Genomic DNA, 19,905 nt, shown 5'->3' with positions numbered 1-19,905 from the left:
TTAGCTGTGATACAGATGTCTCCAAAGACTCCATGGTATGGCAAGACCTATCAAAGTGCGGAACAGGTTTTGATACACTGGGACATTTATATTGTACCCCTTGCTGCTAACTGAGACAAGGCACAATGCTGGGTCTCTGATGGCTTTCCTTAGGCCATTTAGACCCTAACTCACTGCTGTTAGAGACTGGAGCATATTAATTCAGATCCTCTAGTTCATAGCAGTGATTGCTTCTTTCCTGCAGGCAGTAGGGATCCAGGAACAATTCTAAAGCTTATAAGAAGGGAGGGCAGTCTGCTGTGAGAGAAGGACAATCCAGAACTTAGCAGGGTTAGGTCATGTAATTTGAACACTGCTCTGTCTCTCTTCCAGATAGATTTATTATTAGAGGTTTTTGCAGTACCGAGTTTATCCAAGCAAGGTGCAAGAAGCTGGGTCAGTTCCAAATAGCTATGGTGCCATCTGCTGGCTGTAAGGTGTAAATTCCTAATTCACTTGTATGCAGCCCGCTATTTCAGCTTACACGCCATTCATTGGGAAATACAACTGGACTTTAAATTATTGAATACATATGCTCACAGCAATGCAACAGCCAACAGCCATGAAATCTGTTAGTAGCACCACCAAGAGCCATGGCTAGGCACGTTAGAGGGGTGGATTCAAACTTCATAAAGCACATGCGTTAACACCTATGCTTGCTGCCCTGAACCCCCTAGAATGTGAGTTTACATGCCAAAGTGTCTAGGTGCCAGGAATACACCACCGGGAGTGTAGCTGACTGTAGCTCATTGGCACATATTTATGGGTTAGGTGAGTCCGCCGCATAAAGTGTGAATTGGTGTGTTGTGAGCAGTTCTGTCAGTGGAAGCCCAGCACAAATAATTCTGCTTGTGCAATGAGAAATTCTCCACATGCCCTGCAGCCTCAAAAATTGGCTCGGGGTGTTGGTGTCAGAAGAAAACCCCAGAACAGTGTTTGGAGGAGGGGGTATTGCTCCATCTGGGAAGCTGGGATGCTTCCACCGATACATTGGTTGGAAGAGCACAAAGTTGAATTCCACCCAATGTCAACAAACCCAGATTCTGCATTAATAAAACCACGAACAGGCTAAATCATATTTTGTGTGTGTGTGTGTGTGTGTGTGTGTGTGTGTTGCAATTTCTATTTATTTATTTGCAGAAATGAAAATGCTCTGGCATGAAATGCAGGTGAGTAAGAAGAAAGGAGAGTCAGTTCTAAGGTGCTTAGAACTCCTGAGCCTCAGGATCTGCAAAACAGTCCATTTCAGTTTCTCATTACTCCAGCCTCCACATGGCCATATAAGTTTGCAATTCTTTTTGAAAGAAAAGGTCCTCATGAAAAGTTAGCAGTATTTCAGTATTGTTAGCATTTCTCCCAATAAGTCTTACTTTTATGCAACTTCTTCTAATGCATATACTTTTGCAAAGCAGTTTCCCCTAATATAAGGCATTTAAAATATTAGTTTCACTAATATTTCAATTTTATGCACACAACCTTAAGATATTTTTGTACAGGTTATTCGCCTAGAGAACTGCATTCTGAGGTTGGGGAAGGTTTCAAAAATGCATCCAATAGGCTTCAGAATGTACATACCTTTTCAGTGCTTCAAAGCAGTTCTTTGGCATCTTCCCCACTTTGGTTGAGATGGTTTGGGGCCTCAGTTGCTACACATTCCAAAGTGGCCCAAACATCTCTGAAATGAGCCTCTTTGGTTTGGATTCATGCTTTGCCCAAGGTGAACAAAGAGCCCTAATTATTTTTGCCCTATTGTCAATGTGCTTAGAATGCCAACATGTATTTTCAGTTAATGGGGCCAGAAGAGAAAAGAAAAGTCCCAAAGGGCCCTGATACTCCTCACTAGTTCTTAAAATACTCCCAAGTAGCTTATCTGGAATTCAGAATGTGGAAAGACTTGTAGCAGTACCATTCCTTTGGAGAACTCTAATAAGCCTAAGATGGCTATGGCTCTCTTCAAACATCACCTGAGATAGCTCAGTTGGTAGAGAAGGTATTGGGTTCGAGACCCAGGTTGGGTGAAAGATTCCTGCATTTTCAGGGGGTTAGACTAGATGACCCTGGTGGTCCCTTTCAGCTCTTTGATTCTATGATTTTATCACATATATCTTGCTGGAATAAAATCAGAATGGCTGTATTCTGCTGTGTCTGAGGCTGCAATCCTTAACACAGCTCATGGGAGCAAGGTGATTTCACACAATGAAACTACCTTCCAAACAAACATGTGTTTGTTTATGATAGAGATGTTGATCTTTCCCCACTTTCAGTTCCCTCTTGCTCTTGTTAATCATCTCATTACTTTAGTTATTCATTTCTTACAGGCATTGTGTCTTTTTTTTTGTTTCTTTTACATTTTGTTGTCATTGGTGCAGCTGCCTGAAGGAGGTGCTGGAAGCGGCTTCACTAGCCCTAAACAAAAGAAGCAGCCCCGACTCCCCACCATTGAAAGGATGATGAACAGGTACCAGTGGAGTAACAAGAACCCTATTCATACCCACTGATTATTCCCGCCGCTCCTTCTGTAATTAATGAAATTGCACTAAATGGTTCCATCTGGTTTGGTGTCTCATTTGTTGTGAAATGAATGCATAGCCCTAAATTGCAACTGACCCAGTTTCATAGGAGTTATGACAATTATATTCGTGTGGTGGGTGAGACATAGCAGGTGTACATAGCAGAAGAAGAACCACAAAACTTTCCCTAGGTTGTCCAATATGTATATATACCACATTTAACTTTTCTCTGGTGATTATCAAAGCGGCTGGCATATAAAACCTAATGCCACATAATAATAATAATAATAATAATAATAATAATAATAATAAATCCAATTTTCAAAACTGATTCAGCTGGGGAATATGAAGGCAATACTGGGGGAGATCAGGAAAATAACTGGGTAAACCAGTGTATTTTTAACTTCCAGTGGAAGCCATCCAACATTGTTACTTCTGTGGGGAAATCATTCCACAAGGTTGATGCCATCACCCTCAGAGATGTCCACCTGTGTAGTGCATTGTATTCAGCAGAGCTTCCCAATAAGATTGCAGTGGTCTCATCAAAACGGGCCCCACCCCAAGATAATGGTGACAATGCATTTCAACTTTTGTCTGTGGTACCTTAAAATCAGCTCAGTCATCAATGATGTCAACAATTGGTGGAACTGCAATCTTGTTCTACCTCTGCATCTGTACCGACATCCGTTTAAGTGTAGTGACCTTGAGAATCCCAGACTCCCCACTGGTTTTTTTGGGAGCCAGCAAGCAATTGTTTGATAAAATATTCCTCTAGCAACCATCACATCCTGAGCTCCAGCCAAATTCTGCTATTGGGTTAGACTCTCCCCATTGGCAAAAGGCTTCCCTTGGAATCAATGCTGTCACTGATGAGTCCTGTCAGATGTCATGAGGTTGTGCTAACAAGCAAAGTGACCAATGAGCAGGAAATAAAGAGCTGGTGCAGAGCTGACACACTTTTTTCAGTGAATAGACCCAATCACTCAGAACAATACACACCAAAATGCACTAAATGGTCTGATAATGGAGACTAATCAATCACCCACTTCCTAGTCAATGTGAAGAGGCAGGTTACAGTGATGAGTCTTTTAACCAACATTCATCTGATAGTCTGGTGCTGGTCTGGGCAGTGGTTGGTTTCACAGGAAACAGGGTAAGCTTAGAAATGGTCCACCACCTTCCAAGTGAGTCCATTCCACTTTTGTCAAACGGCTCTTACTATCAGAAAGTCAGTCAGTATCTTTTTTGTGTGGAACTTGAATCCATTGGTTTGAGTCCTAACCTCTGGAGCAAGAGAAAACAAGTTTGCTCCATCTTCCATGTAATAGCCCTTTAGATTTTTGAAGATGGCTGTCATATCTCCTCTAAGCCTTCTCTTATTCAGGTTTAACATACCCAATTCCCTCAAACATTCTTCATATGGCTCGGTTTCCAGACTCTTGCTCATCTTGGTCACTCTCCTCTGCACATGTTCCAGCTTGTCAATATCCTTCTTAAACTGTGGTGCCCAGAATTGGGTGTAGTCTGACCAAGGCAGAATAGAGTGGAATTATGACGTCCCTTGATCAGGACACTATACTTCTGTTGATGCAGCCAGGAAGATCATTGACCTTTTTTGCTGCTGCATCACACTGTTGACTCATGTTAAGCTTGTGGTCCACTAAGACCCCTAGATCCTTTTCCCATGTACTACTGGCAAGCCAAGTGTCCCCCATTGGTGCAAGTGGTTCTTCCTGCCTCTAAGTGTAGAACCTTACATTCACTCTGTTAGTTTTGGCCCAGCTCTCCAACCTGTTAAGGCCATATTGATTACCAGTTCTGTGGCCTTATCTACCCCTCCATGTTTGGTGTCATCTGCAGATATGTTGAGCATCCCTTCATTCCATCATCCAAGTCATTTATAAATATGTTGAACAACGGGTCCAAGACATAACCCTGTTGCACCCCACTTGCCACTTTATATTATATATAATAAAAATGTGTGGTGTAGTGGTTAGCATGTTTGAGTATGATTGGGAAGACCTGTTTTTGTTAGTCATGTTGCGTGATTACAATCATAGTTACCTGGGAGTAAGCTCCACTGAACTCAGAAGGTGCTTGCTTCTGAGAGCACAGATTCAGTTTGTAAGCCAACCTATTGAGCTTTAACAAAACAACAACAAAACCTCCAGCCAGCTGAAACGAAAGCTTTAGGTTTAATTTGAAATGCAAATTTGCAAAAGAAGTGTTGGTGTGAAGTAGGAACTACATCAAACAAAAGACGAAGATGTATCCAGCCTCCTCAAATTTGTCTAATTCTTTCCCTATGCTATGGGTGGAGGAACCCACCCCTGAATCCAACTGCTGTTGGATTCTACCTCTCATCAGCCCCAACTAGCATGGTCAATGGTCACAGATAAGGGGAACTGCACTCCAGCAACATCTGAAGGGCTAGTGATTCTGCACCCCAGCTCCATGCTAATCTGGGGTGCAGAAAAAATTGACAGCCTCATTATCACTCAATTCACTTGCCTGAGGCAATGAGGGCCTGCCAATTATGCTGGTCCTCCAGCAGAAGATGTCGCCATGGCTGTTCTGAAACAAGTCTGAGAACTGCATTTTCCCCTAGTGCCATTTTTGCTTCGCTAAAGCACTGATTACAGGACAGCATTTGGATTACAGGACAGAAGAAGGTAATGGGATGAAGACAGACACATAGGCACACACAATCAGCCCCTAGGCAACCGCAACTAACAAGGGAACCAGAAATTAGCTGCAGGTTAAAAAGAACCAGGTTGTCCTTGAATTGTACCACTTCCAAACACAAGGTGGGAAACTATGGTGCTGGATGCTCTCCATAAATCTCCATGGAAAGCTTGTGTCTCAGTTTCTAGTCTTATCTTCTCCTGGCTCTGCTACTTACCTAAGTGCATGTAGCTTCTGATGGTAGGGAGCCATTATGCATATACCGCCCCCCGCCCCCCATTTTGAAATGGTACAAGCCCAGGTGGGCAGCACCCCGAGATCCCTTGTGCTACATGATTCCATCGTGCTGATCAAAGGGAGAGGACTCTGGTTCTTGTCAGCATTCTTCCAAACAGAGAGGATCAACATTCAGGCAACACAGGAGATCACTTTATTTAAACTTCAAATGGTGTTATGACAGACTGACAGACCCAGAAGGAACATGCTGCATGGAATGAGCAGCTTAGTAGAGACAGATGAGTTGGTGAAGAGGGCTGTTACTTTACTTTGTTGATGATTTTTAATTTATTTATTTTTAATTTTTATTTTGCTTTTAAAGCCTTTTCCTGGCTTCTTTTCTTTTTTTAAAACCACAAGTACAAATGGTCTATGTTGGAAACAGTCCAGATGGCAGTTGTTCCCTGTGATTGTTTCCGCAGCTATGTACAACATCTGGAATTTCTGATTTCAGTTTTGTCTACATCAGGTATAAAACAGATTGCAGGTTTACAAAGAACTGTTTCCGCAAAAGAAAGAGACCAAAACAAAAGGCGAGAGAAAGAGAAAGAGAAAGAAGGTAGCATAGAAACTGGGACCAAAAAATCTTCCGAGAAATTTAAAAAGTGCTATAAAACCCCCTGGAAGGAACACCATGCATTTAAGAAACACAGAATCCGTCAAGTACACAGCTCTTCTAAAACAGGAATTCTTTCACTTTTTAATTTTTTTAAAAAATGCATTTTTAATTAGAAAAAAGCTAAAATTGTAAGGTTTGGGCCACCAGTCAGCAGTAGCTTATGAGCCAAGGAGACCCTAGACTTTGGTGCTATCCCAGCTTCACCCCGAGCCAAGACCTTCAAGACTTGGCAAAAGCAGAAGGGTGACACGTCTTTGGCAGGGACGACGGGGAAGGGATGCTACGTTTGCCGATGGATTGATGAATTAGTGCAATTATCAGTGTTCCAGCAACCTCCTTCTAGCTTTCCATGGGACTGAAACCCCCAGCTACTTAGCACCAACGCCCCTGGGAAGGAGCCACTAGGGACCACCCAGCTTTGCCCTTTGGAGTTTCATGATCAGATGGATGAAATTCCCAATTTCCCCATTTTTATTTCGTTTTTTGCAATATGAGGTTGAAGCTGGAATAGCATTAAAGTCTGGCCTCTTCCCTCTCCCTCTTCATTTGCTGCTGAGCAGCATGCAGGACATCCACTCCAACCCTTGGTTTTTGGTATCCATCCCATTGTTCTTTGTGCAATTTACTCTCAGCGCTGCTGAGTCTTTTGCCCAGTAAAAAACTTGCTTCTATCTGGATGCTAGACTGCAATGGGGAGTGGGGGTGGAATGAGGGAAGCTGGGTTTCTCTGCATTTGAAACCACAAGGTCCTGTAGCTGAGAACAAGTGCCACAGCTCAGGTAGCAAGACGTCAGCTTCCATTCTAGGCTCAGAGAAAGATCTCCATGCAAAACCTGGAAATCTGCTGACAGTCAGAGTAAACTGCACTAGAGCAGATGGACCAAGGCAACTTCGTATGTTTATGACCAGCTGAAATCCATTAGAGACAACCCCTGGTTTTTGGCAACAGCCACGGGCTCCAGCTCCTACACGCTTCCTTTTAATCTTTTCAGGTTTACCAAGGAATTGTTCTTGCCTTCAGTCATTTACAGCGCTAGCTTCAGGGTTCTTCCAGATGGGTGATTATTGTGGGATGGGTGCTCCTCATGCATGGGTATTTTCTGCAGCATCCATGACTCACTAGCCTCTATATTTCTGTCCTTATTTCACACACACCCTTTAATCCAGATTTACCCTTCCCAGTGGAAATCTAGTAAGTTATAATAACCTGTTGTGAGCAACCCATTTGGAATGTATGTATGACTTGGTCACAATGCCAAATCCCCAGCTGGAAGCACTCTCAGTTATAATTTCTAATCAGAATAAAATCATTCCTCAGCTTGTTTTCATTTTGTGGGGCAAGTAGTGTTTAGAGGGCACATGTTTTTTTGTATGTTGGTTGGCCAGCTCACTCAACTAAGGAACGAATCTAAGGCCTATGCCACCATGTTAATACACTTACCAGAGATAAGTTGATAGGCTGATGCTGACTCTTTCTCCCTATAACCACCACCACTACCTCCTCCCTGGTTCCATTCTCCTCTCCATTTTGGATATCCACTTAAATGTTTGAGTTCTGTTTGTGCCATTTTCTGTTTTCTACTACAAACATACTTGCACTGCAATGACATTTACTCAGAAGTAAATTCCACTAACTGAAAGTGATGTATGTGCACCAGTTGCAGCCTTAGCCATAAGCCAATGATCACAAAGATCACATAATAAACTTGCAGAGAGGAGTCTTATAAGGCCCCCTCCTTTATGGGCTTGTTGTTGCTCAAACACTTTTGAGTTTGGAAGGTGCAGTAAAGGGAATAGTGGATAACAGGTTACAATTGACAAGCCAGAGGCAAGGTGGACAGGGAAGGGAAAATGGCTGTAGGATCTCTATAACCCTATCTGAGCAGGTAAAAGCCTGGAAGGTACTCCTGAAGCCAGAACTGCTTCTTGAGAAGCAGATCAGAGTTATCCCCCCCCCCCGCCATCTTTGGCTCAGAAGAAACATTTTCATTTTCTGGACATGTCACACCTTGCCGCGCTGATCCATGCTTCTGCAACTTGGTTTATTACAGCAATGCCGCTCTACGTTGGGTTGCCCTTGAAGATGACACAGAAGCTTCAATTGGTGCGGATTCCTGCGGCAGATCTCCTAATGGGTGTTGGGAGGCTGCACTGCTTGCCAATTTGCTTCCAGACCCAATTCAAGGTGCTGGTTTTAAAAGTTAAATGTGAATGCAGTCTCTCGCTCTGTTTAAGCCGGGCGGGTGCTGATTTCTATGCAGCAGACATTACTGTCTGTGCTACCTCTGCATGAGATTTGGACGATGAGTCACAAGCCAGGCCTTCACAGCAGTTTCCCCTGCTCTTATTCTTTGAATTTCATTCCTGAAAGAAAAGGTTTCTGACAGAGTGTAAGACACACCTTTTCTGGCAGGATTTTGGTTGACAATATTGTTTACAATGCTTTTGTAACTATTTCCAGAAGGGTAGCCTTGTTTGTCTGTTTTTTGGGGGGGCGGGGGAGAGAAGCTTGTGGCACCTTAAAGATGAACAATATTTTTGGGGCAGCCTGTTAATATTCTAAAACTGCATCTTTTCAAAAAAAGCAGGCACTTTAATAAATTTTTTAAATCTGCTCTCCGGGACTTGCAACCAATGGGCCTGTCTGCATTTGTAATAGCAATGATGGAAATAAGGTCCATTTACTCCAGTGAAAGCCCACTCTTCTGCCTTCCACATTACAGAGCAGCGTTCCTCATGGTGGAAGTCATGAGATGCTCAAAGCTTGGAGATACTTTGTGAGCTGTGTGAATGGAATATGTGTTGCAGAGTCATGTGCATTTTGCCTAGAACCATCAAAAAGACATTTCAGCATGAAGAGAAACAAAAATTTCTGGCTACAAAAATGCTCCCAACACAACTGGCTTAAAACCTCTTTTTGGATAGAAATGATCTGGTTCAAAAAAATTATGTTTTTGACTTCATTTTGGAATGACAAACTGGTCTTAGGAATCGTGATCAGGTCACAATTTGCCTAATTTGGAAGATTTGTCCAGGATACAGCCTCATGGTGGAAGTGCTCATAAGATTAGCCTGAATCCTAAACATACTTTCTGGGAATCAAGCTCTCCTCCCATGCCCAAATGCAGCAGCAGTTACTTCTGAGCAAATGTGCATCAAGTTGCACTGTAATACATCTGAGACCTCTGGGAAGAAAAAATATAATAATGGGTTGAACTCAATACATAAAAGTGTAGGTTTAATTAATGATGTGGCTCATAGGTAGGGTAGGAGACAGATAAGATGTGAATTTAAGATGGCTGTCTTGCCCTACTAGGAGCAATGACTGGTCATGTTTTAGCCATCTGAAGCATGTACAAAGTTATTTTTTTTCATATTAAACAAAAGTTCAAACTCAACAGGATTATTTCAAATCGTCATATACTTAAAATGTGCAAAGTTGTGGGGTTCCTATCCTCTACCTAACAACATCCTGCAATGTACTTAGTGTTATTAAGAATTCAATGTGATAAACTAAACCACCCAGTCTCTGAAGGTTTCACAGAGCATAAGCCAAAACATACAAAAGCAGAAAGCAAGAACTAAATGGGGATGGGATAATTATTTAGTGTCCATCCCCAATTCATTGTGAATTAACCTGATTCCAGCAGGACCTCCCACTCAATATCCTAGCCTGCTTATAGGGATCAAGACCTGCCACTTCACCCTGCTCAACTATAACCGATTGGCAGTGCTCTTCTGCTCTGCAAACACTGTTACGATAGCACCAGTACAAAGAGAGAGAGTGGCTAAGAAGAAAACACTGAGCTGTCTAATCTTATTGTGACAGCCTTACTAGATTGGACTCTACAACTTTGTGAAAAGTATTGAGCAAATGCAGAGCGAGCAGCGAGAGATGAGGGAGGCCAACTCCATTTTGTTCCCACCCTGTCCCACTGGCCCATAGCAACTGCTGGGAGGTGTACATCATACAATCAGAAATGAGTCAGCACAGCACAATTACTCACACGTAGTACAAAAAAGAAAAAAGAAAAAACCTCCAGCATGACGCTTCACAGACACAGGGCCCAGCCCCCATGGCTGGTCCCCCAGATTCATTCAGGCCATTCAGTTACAGGTTATTTACAGTATATTCTTATCCTACAAGAGCAAAACAACCAAAGAAAAAAGGCAAATGAGGAACTTTTGTGCCAAAGCCGACAAGAGGCCTGGCATTTTGTACATCACTGTGCAAAATAGCCCCAATACAACAGGGTGTTTGAGGGGTTGGGTGCTCAGCGAGAAAATTGCAGTTTCAAGAAAACCCAGCAAGGAGGAAGAGGAACAGCGTGGGAAGGGAGGAGGGAGGGAGAGAGCACCAAAACATGAAGACAAGGCTGATCCTGACTGGACAGAGGGCAGAGAAACCGACCAGGCTGTGCACGTCATCCTACCTCTGGCTGGCTTAATGCAAATTCTGTTAGCTCTTTATGGCACACTTACTTCAGCGTAAGCCACATTTAACTCAGTGGGACTTGCATCTGAGTAAGCATGCACAAGATCAGGCAGCAAAGGTACCTCTGAATTGCTGAGATTTGGGGGCCAGATTGCTAGTGGCTCGGTCTTAAATGATTTATGAATTTACATTGGCAAGTCTCTTTGTAACTTTGGTTAGACCAGAGTGATGTGTAAACTCAATGAGGGCAGGAGTATAAAAGATGGGACATGAAGGAATAGACACTTCAGTGCATGGAAGAATTGGAAACCACTCTTTGCTAGTTACTGTGGTCCTTGACAAGTGCAGCTGGGTTCTGCTTGGAAACTCTTGTTAACAGCTACAATTGCAATGCATGCCAGGTTATGATGGTCCCTCATGTTTTCTAGAGAAAGTGGCAGCATCTAGGCAGACACCCACAGGCCAAGGTCCTGATCCTTACCACAACTGATAAGCAATAAATTACCACTATTTAGGGGGAAAGGTAAACTCTGCAATTAAGTACTAAAATGAAAGAGGTTCATGAATTGAGAATTATTTCAGCTGTAGCTCTTACAGAATTTCTGTGAATTTAGTATTGCATATGAATAGTACTGCAATACAAGAAATCCCCCATTTATCCTTCTGGGGGCTCCTTTCCCTGCTCCCCTTTTCTGTTCATTAGGTGAACGTCTTTCAAGTTAAGTTTTCTAGTATGACTATAGACATTAATAATGCAAAGGAAATAGCTCCGACTAAAGTGCCTGGAAAAAACTGGGATTATACATAATGCAGAGTTCAGTATTAGCAACTTGCTAAAGGGACTCCAGAGAGAGATTGAGATCAAGTCTCCTCTGTCATTGTTGGCAGAACACAAGTCCTAGGCAAGAAGGACATTTGTAATGGGAACTTCAGCAAGGAGAGGTTTGCAAAGACCTGGTATGGATGAGTCAAATAAAGGCGGCTTGGAAAGTGACACACCAAGGACTTTTTAAACACTGAAAAGAAGTTTGAGAAAGAGGCTAAAGAATGTTGCATTGTCTGCTATATGGCTAAACTAATCAAGCTGAGGCTATTGTTCTTTCTCTGGGCTGTTCTGTGCCTTTTCTACATAAAATTTAAACCTGAATTAAAACTAATTTATATAATCTGAGGACATACATAGCACCTATGCAATTGACGGTGACAGCTTGTTTATACAGGACTATTCCCATGCAATTGAAATTTTCAGTAGAATTGCTTGCCTTAAACCAGCCAGCATTCACCTTCTCCCATCGTCCAAGCCCATCACACCACCTGCTGGGTTCCAGAGCAAACGGACAGCTCCAAGGTTTCAATTACATTAAACAGAATATGTATGTACATATGTATATAGTTATACAAAGAGAAACAAGCACCTTAGATCTGCACAGGCCAATTGGCTGGAATCTCTTGCAGTACGGTTAACATGGATCTATCCTTGAGAAAATTCATACATACATATTTGAATGGTCGAGTTGCCCTGCAAGCTGGCCATTAAAAGGAAGGTGGGGGCAAAGGTGGGAGTTGTACCAAGCCATGATCCCTGGATACAATTCCCATAACTTACAGCTGCCATGCGGATGACAATGGTATCTTTCTCAAGCTTTACATAATGTGATAGCACACTCCTGATATTGATAAAGGCTGAATGGCTGGGTTGTGCTTGGTGCCATCTGCAAAAAGGTTGGGTAGGAAGGTTCTTTTGGAATGCCTGCTAGGGATCACAATGGGACCCAGAGCCTTGTGCACATGGTAATTTTTTTTCAGCTGAATGCCCAGAGCAAATGTGGTGAGGACCCAAACCTGGATGCATCTGAAATCCTTGAGTTTCCTGGATTGGGAATTTCCAATGTCTTTTTGCCAAGTGCTGAAGATGGCCAGGTAGATTTAAATCCATGACCTCTGTTGTAGTGGAATGTCTATTTATAACCCTGTGCAATAGGATGGGAGAATGTCCAAACCACATCAAGAGAGAAATGGGAGGTGTGAAACAGGGAGCCTGTAAGGAAGGGACCTACAAGATGCTAAAGGTAGGGATGAACATCCAAGTGTCAGGTGGAGCCTTTCCATACCCACTTCCCAACTGCAGAGAGGAAATGAAGTGGGGCTCCTTCAATACTTAGGCTGCAGCTCTGCAGATGCAGTAAACTGGGTGCTCACCACTGTGAGGTGTGAGCAAGGGGGAGATGCTATTCCCTTTAAGATGAGCTGGGGTGGGCAAATCCCTTGCCAGAGGGTGGAGGAGGGTCTTGCCCCAGCAAAGGCAATGGGAGCAGGAAGCTGGGATTGAATGCCACTTACTGCTCAGCTACCACCTCATGTTAGGCAGAAGCTGTTGGATTGAGAGTAGCCAAGCTATCACTCTTACTGCTTCTCTCCCATTGCCTCTCATTCCTCATGTGAGGGAGGGAGGGAGAGGAAAAGAAGCAATTTTCTTCCAAATCGGTTTTGGGGGTTAGAAGAGAATTCTGGTCTAAAACCCAAGATCCTGGAGACTCCTCCTTTGATGGCAAAGCCAGTAAGCTTTCTGTTTGGTAATGTAAATTTGGTCGGTTCTGGCCTGATTTGGAAATGAAATAGTCCTTTTCCTGGCTTCTTTCCTATCTCACAAAGAGAAATTTAGATTCTAACAGAGGTGACTGCCTTGGCCCTGGACCCTGTAATACGTAAACATAGCTGTGATCTTCTGAAGTCATTTGGCTAGCTAGACCCATTTGACTCTGAAGTGAGTGGAACACTTAGCCCAGTCTTATACCCAACAAACAAAAGTCTCCCTTGGTTGAGGACTAACCATCTGTAGTGGTATGTAAGTAGGCAGGGACAGAAGGGTGATTTTCTTCATGTCATCTACGTGTCTTGGGATGAAAGACGCCTGCCATACTATTTACCAAGCTGATCACCTAAAGGCATTCCAAACAGCAAGCACTGTGACTGATGGGACCAGAAACAAGCTCAGCAAAGAAGTGGTTAAGTGTGACCTCCACCTTCTCTCCCTGGGCTTCTTGTGCTGAAAGCAGGAGATATTAAATGTGGTCTGGGTTTAAAAGGCCACAACAGGCTTGGTCTGTGGCAAGATCCGCCAGTTCATGGCTAGGGGCTCCCCTTCCTTGAAACTGTGACTATTAAGGCAGTTTCAGCACCATGGGCAACTCCAGTCTCATCATTCAAGCTGCATTTTTGCTCAGATCAGCACAGTGTGACAGCAGCACAACTTCAGTTCAAAAGCACAAGAGCCTTTTCCCAACAGAGCACCCTGTTGCCTTGGATGAAAACCCACCCATCTTTGTGATAAGATCATACAGTGCTCTGTACTGCTCATAAGGCTCCCCCACCTTCCCCTGCTTGTGCATAAGGTCACTGAGGAAGATACAACTGGAGAATAAATGCTTGTCTATACTGAACCACTTCTCCTTGCTACTTTTTCCATCCCCTATTGAGATTGGGGAGGGGAGAGATTTTAGCAGCAAATGGGCAAGCTCCTAGAAGACTCCCTTGGCCACACCAGTAAAATACATTCTGCTTGAAAGAAAAGACAGAGAGACCTCAAAAAGGTCAGGAGACTAGATCAAAGTCTGTTTGCAATAATGGCAGAGACAATTAACACTAACCCCAGAAAAACCCCTGTTAAATTTGTTGTGCAGTCATACAACATTTGAGAACACCACCACTTACTCCCTGTTGTTTTGTTCGCCATGAAAACCCAGCTGAAACAACACAATATGAGGCAGCTGCTAGAAGAAGGTGTGTGTGTGTGTACGCGTGTGTGTAAACTTGGGTTGGATGAGAAGAACAGTGTCTGCAATGAAGAAACAGAAAGCCAGGAATGTCGCTTTTGTATATTACACAGTCCTACCTTATGCCAAGCAATTTGTCATTTAGTTCTTTTGGCTCAAAGAAAAGTGCTGCAAAATCTTCCATTGAATTCTGCACTTAATTTCTTCACTACTTGTAATTAATTACTACGGTGCTGGCCAATCTTTTTGGCAATTGTGCAACAAACTCAAATGCAAAGTTTGAGAGAGGAAGCACCATTCTAGTCCATTCTCTGTCTCTGTCTGTCTCTCTCCAGTCTTCCTGCAGTCACAAGTTCCTTATGTTTGCTTTTGGCTCTCGGCTGCTGAACCAAGGAGCAGGCAGTACTGGTGAGGGAGGACAACCTGCAAGCCTGATTCAGCCACAGCTAGGCCCAAAGGCATTTTGTCTTGTTTGCCAAGCATGTCAGAGCATACCTGCTGCTTGTGCCACTTGTACCTTCACTGCAGGCCGACTATACATTAATGACATCCTAGATGCAGATGCATCCTAGTGTGGATTCTTATGTAGCCAAAAGGGCACCATTCAAGCAAGAGATGGAGGGATCCACCCATACGATGGAGGGAACCCCAATGTTTGAAGTACAAAAAATATTTTAAGAGAGGAAAAATGTCCACTGAGGAATGAGGATGCTCAGTGGGCACCAAATGCTGACTGTAGTGGGAGAGAAGAATTGAAAACTGAGGGAGAGGGAATGAGCACTCCACACTGCAACATTTTGTTGCAGGATTCCATAACTGTTACACAAATAAGCTTTGACTTCAGGAGGCTCATTCTGGCAAAAATTGGGCAAGGGGACTAAAATTATATACATTCTGTACAATGACTCAGCAAGTGCAGGACGTGGCACATAGAGTCCTAAGAATCTTCATTCTCACTTTTAGAAAGCACAATTTCTAGACCTCAAGATTGCAGTGGAAATACTGAAAATATGGTAAGTCTCACTCAAACGTCTCCAAGTGACAGCAGCTCCATTAGGCTGCAGAGCAGAGGGTGAGAAGCAAAACAAGACTATCCCATCACCTCTCCTGGGAGACCAGCTGCCTCCAGCCATCCTTTAGCCATCACTCAGTCAGGCTGCTGGAACTCTTTCCCATCCTAGCTGGTAGCTATAAAAGAACTGTAACTTTAAGAACTGGTGCTTGAGTTTGCCTACTTTCCTCTTCTACCCCACCCCCTGTTCCTTGTGTGTTACATCTCTTCCAGTTGCAAGCCTGGGGGCAGGGACTGTCTAAGTACTGATTTTTGTAAGTTGCCCTGGAAGCCCCCTTTAAGCTAAGGAGCAGGATAAAAATGCTATTAAATAAATGCTAAGAATCACATGGGACTAAGTAGGACCTTGAGTGATTTCAGATGTGATCCTTGAGGTATTTGGCACAGTGTATCTATCCATGAATCCTGTTATTAATCATTTAGCATAAAATAAACCCTAGTGGCTTTTGCATCGTAACAAGAGTGAGGAGCTGATGGTTAGCTCAGCATTATTAGTAAAACTAAACACTAGATAGGAAGTGAATACTGCATAGAGTAAAGCCTATTAGTTTATATCAGGAGAGCTGAAATCCTGCTCCCTGCATTGTGCTGTATATATTCTGCTGCTATGAAATGAACTCCTACAATACTTGAGTTGAAAAAGCCAGGACCTGTGTTATGGAGAAACAATTATTTGGCTTCTGGCTAAGTGATGTAATATAAACCTTCTCTAAAAAAATGCCATGGAAACTAGATTCAGACTTTCCCCCTTATTTTATCCAGGCCACAGGCTTCTAAGATTGGTGTCTGAATTGGTAACATGGTAACTGCTGCTTATGTTGGCTTTGCACTGCTAACTTTGCTTTTAAACTGGCCCTTCAGGAAAACTAGTTGTTGATCAGGGCCAAGGAGGTTGAGGAGCTCATGAAACATGTCGTGAACTTTGCTCTCAGAGACGGCTTGGTGACTCCCCTCCACCAATAGAAAATGCACGTAAACTCACCTAAGGGAAGTCACATTCTAGAACCAAAAGGCAAAAGGGCGTGGCAGTTGTATACGTCTAATCCAACTATCTCCACCTGTATAGGAAAGTAGATCTAACCTAAATCAGAGCACTACTTTGTACCGGTTAAGGCAGCTGACAGCACCAGGGTGGAAGTAGATCTTTGCTTGATTTGGGTCACTTCGTGGATGGCTCCTTGTTTGGAAATCAAGCAAGTGACACCCCAAGACTGAACATTTAACAGTGCTACAATTTCACTCTGTTGAAGGTTATCTACCCCCCCCCCCCCTTTCTCTCTGCAAGGTGAGCAGAGGAAAGGGGAGTCGCAAGCAGGTCAGTATTTGGGCAAAGTTGGGAGACATCTTTATCTCTGGAGGCATTTGATGGTTTTGCTGCGCAAGTGAGGACCACAGCAGAGCATCCTCTGCCCCACTGCTCTTTCTTTGGTCCCAGTCTGGTAGGCCTCTTGTGCTTTCAGGAATGGAATGATAAAAGAAGGGGACAGGAAGGGAAGCCACCCAGCAGGTTGTGCATCTTTGAGAAGGTTGTGCTGCTGATTCAACCCTGTGTGCATCTGACGCAAGCTGCAAGGACCCACAAGGCGAGTTTGGTTACTGGAGGTCATCCAGTCAGCACCAATTTCAGTTTGGAGGGACCACCGTGATGGAATTTACAGAGTGGTAGAACAGAGAAAAGGTGAAATGAACAAAAACAACAACAACAACAAAAAACCCTCTAAGAAACCAAATGGCTCCTCCCTGTGAAACTAGTACCAGGTGATTAAAAACCGAAACAGAATTCCTAGAACCAAAAAAACCAAACGGAATGGCCCAGCTTAACCAAAATAAAATAAAAGGGGGGAAAACAATGCAGAGTTTATTGGAAGTCTGAATGTAAAAGGACGATCATGCAGATTAAATAAGGAGGGTACAAAGACAGAGTTAACAGTCCTAGGCCTTTGCCTATGTTTGTTGTGGTAGGGAAGCATCCGGAGGGGAAACAGTTACGGCAACAGCTGGATTGCTGCAGCGGCGACTCTTCTACTCAGATACTTCCAGGTTCCTTTCTGGGTTTTTGCTTTTCTTTACTTTTTTTATATAAAAAGATCCTCATGTTAGGGAACCACAAACTTGTCTGTTGCCCTGCCTGCTGGCATTGCCCTGCAAACAATGCAGTGGCCAGTTCCACAAGGTCTCGAGTCTTTACCCTATACAGGAACTCCGATGCTGGGAACCCTGGATCCGAGGGATTTAGTAATGTCCCACCACCGCCACCTACCCAGCCATACTGCAAAGCCCAGGAGTTTATGATAGAGGCAAAAAGCCTAAGAATAAAAATCATCATTCTCCTACCACCAAACTCATTGGGGGGTGGAGGAGCAGTATCTTGCAGCAGAGGGTCAAGCGGCCTCCTCCATCGTCCATCTGTGGTGTTCTGTTCCAAACCACAGGTTCCAGATACAAAAGAAAACAAAGAAGAACGAGGAGCGAAGGCAGCCGAGACCAGCTCACTCCAGTCTCCGTCCCATCCTGATCCAGTCACCTTTAGAGTGTCGACTGCACATTGGGGTCCAGGGTTTCTCGGTCGGGAGACTCAATATAGTTGGCTGCTTCCTGGAGCTTCAGCAACATCGCCATCTGCATGGGAGAAAAAAGCAAGAAGCTAAAGTATCCCCAAGGCTTTTTAAAAGGAACATAGAAAGCTGTTGTGTATATTTTTAGGTCCCACTGTATTTTTATGATTGCCCGTTGTTTTAAACTGTTTTTAATATTGTGCTTTAATGTTGTAATTTTCCCTGGGACCTTAGGGTGAATGGCAGGTAATGGCACCATAATAAAATATGGTGGTGGTAATAATGATGATGATGATGATGAATTCAGATCCATTTAGCTCAGTACTATCTACAGAGAGGGGTCCTTCCCAGCCCTACCTGAAGACACCAGGGATTGAGCTTGGGACCTTCTGCTCTACTGCTGAGTAATGACCTTTCCCCCTTTTATAAACATAGCTCTGCAAAAGCAGTGCAGTCTGCAATGCCTGAGAACAAGCTACCCCATACCCTGGTTGAGCACTCCAGAGGAATATGGAAAGGATAATTGGGGATCAGGATTCCAAGGTAGTAAACCCAGATAAAGCCTTATCATCTGTGTTCCAGTTAAGATGAGATGTTCTGCCCAAGGCAGAAGACAATGGTTCAGATGTCCTGCTATATACAGGAGGTCAGACACAACTTGCTATGGTTATTTAAAGCTGCACTGCTTACAAAGAAAAAAGTGTTGTTTACAGTTTCACGCTGTTGCCCTATACTCACTCAACCTAGGAGTCAGTCTGATGGGCCAGTATCCAACTGATGAGTTCCATCATTTCAAATGGAACCCACCCATAGGTGCCTGGCAAGCTTCCCTGGAGAAAGAAGCCCATAAAACTGCATATGCCTTCCAAGACAGAACTTGGCCTTCAGAAGGCAGACCAGCCTGAGACGAGAGCACACACTAGCTAACACAGTCCAAACCCAAACTAAGCCTCTCCCCTATTATCAGTCTGTTGGAGTAACTAGGCATGGGAAGGGGGTAGTTTTCTTCATGGGTGTAAGTCAACCCATCGAGTAACTAAACGCAAGTATAAGGTCAGCCAAGCCAGTTGCTATGTTAACAGCCCAATGACCCAACTATATCTGTGATTAATGCATGTCAACTTAGTAGTGTTTGTTAGTCTGCTGTTAAGACTGTCTTTGAATCATCAGTCTGTTGGAGTCACTTGTCCTGTTCTGAACTGCTGAAGTTTATTTGGAGCAATGGAGACACTTTAAACATGTATGAATCTGTATATATCTGTATCTGCAAAAGCCTACAACCTGTATATATCTATGTCCAGAACCGTTTTACTGAGCCTTATCTTCTGCAACAGTAAATTATTTGTATCTTAAGCTGCTTCTGTGTGCAGCAACTTTCACTGCATGGGTATCTCACCTTAGATTCCCAACATAGCCCATCCTACATTTCCTACACATAACTGCACCAATATCCCTCAGTACAAATCTGCTAGGAATGTGGTTCCCAAGTGGTAGATTTCAAGACTACTCATATACTACACAGCAGTTTTCCTCATGGCTTACAATATAGGCTGTCATTGCTGCATTGTGTACGTGCACCAGCAAAGCTAAAAACTATCCCATGTAGCTATTTCATTCAGTATGTAGAGACAGCTTCTTTCTCTGGTTTACACTTATCATGCCATCCTGTGTCCGCTTCCTTGCAGTGTTGCCCAGCACAGTCATTTTAAGGCTCTTCTATCTTGTGGAGGGTGTTTATGCTTGCTAAAGAGGTCACTGATGCTGCATTGGTAACCTACAGAGGTCGCCAATGCACTGCAGAGAAGAGTTTTTATTCCGTTACAATACAATTGTCCCAGTGGATTTTGCTGGACACACAGTGAGACACACTGGACATGCTGGATGCGCAGTAAGATGGGAAGACTTGCAGCTGACGAAACCTAGAATGGGCTCTGGTGTTCC

General features: G+C 43.5%; 1 protein-coding gene across 10 annotated transcripts in view; it reads right to left on the bottom strand.

The window, feature by feature from the left end:
- Positions 1-5,641: 5,641 nt before the first annotated feature.
- NAV1 (neuron navigator 1) overlaps positions 5,642-19,905 on the bottom strand; it is a 292,439-nt gene continuing 278,175 nt past the window's right edge. For all 10 annotated transcript variants that reach the window (XM_079978772.1, XM_079978776.1, XM_079978777.1 and 7 more), the window contains one exon: positions 5,642-18,028. In XM_079978772.1, coding sequence (XP_079834898.1) covers positions 17,936-18,028 — 93 coding nt within the window. In that variant the 3' untranslated portion in view covers positions 5,642-17,935. The remainder of the gene's footprint in view (positions 18,029-19,905) is intronic.

Source organism: Podarcis cretensis, assembly GCF_951804945.1.
Source record: "Podarcis cretensis genome assembly, chromosome: 6".
NCBI classification, from domain to species: Eukaryota; Metazoa; Chordata; class Lepidosauria; order Squamata; family Lacertidae; genus Podarcis; species Podarcis cretensis.
The sequence above is the reverse complement of the archived record's forward strand: the minus strand, read 5'-3'. Positions and strand labels throughout refer to the sequence as shown.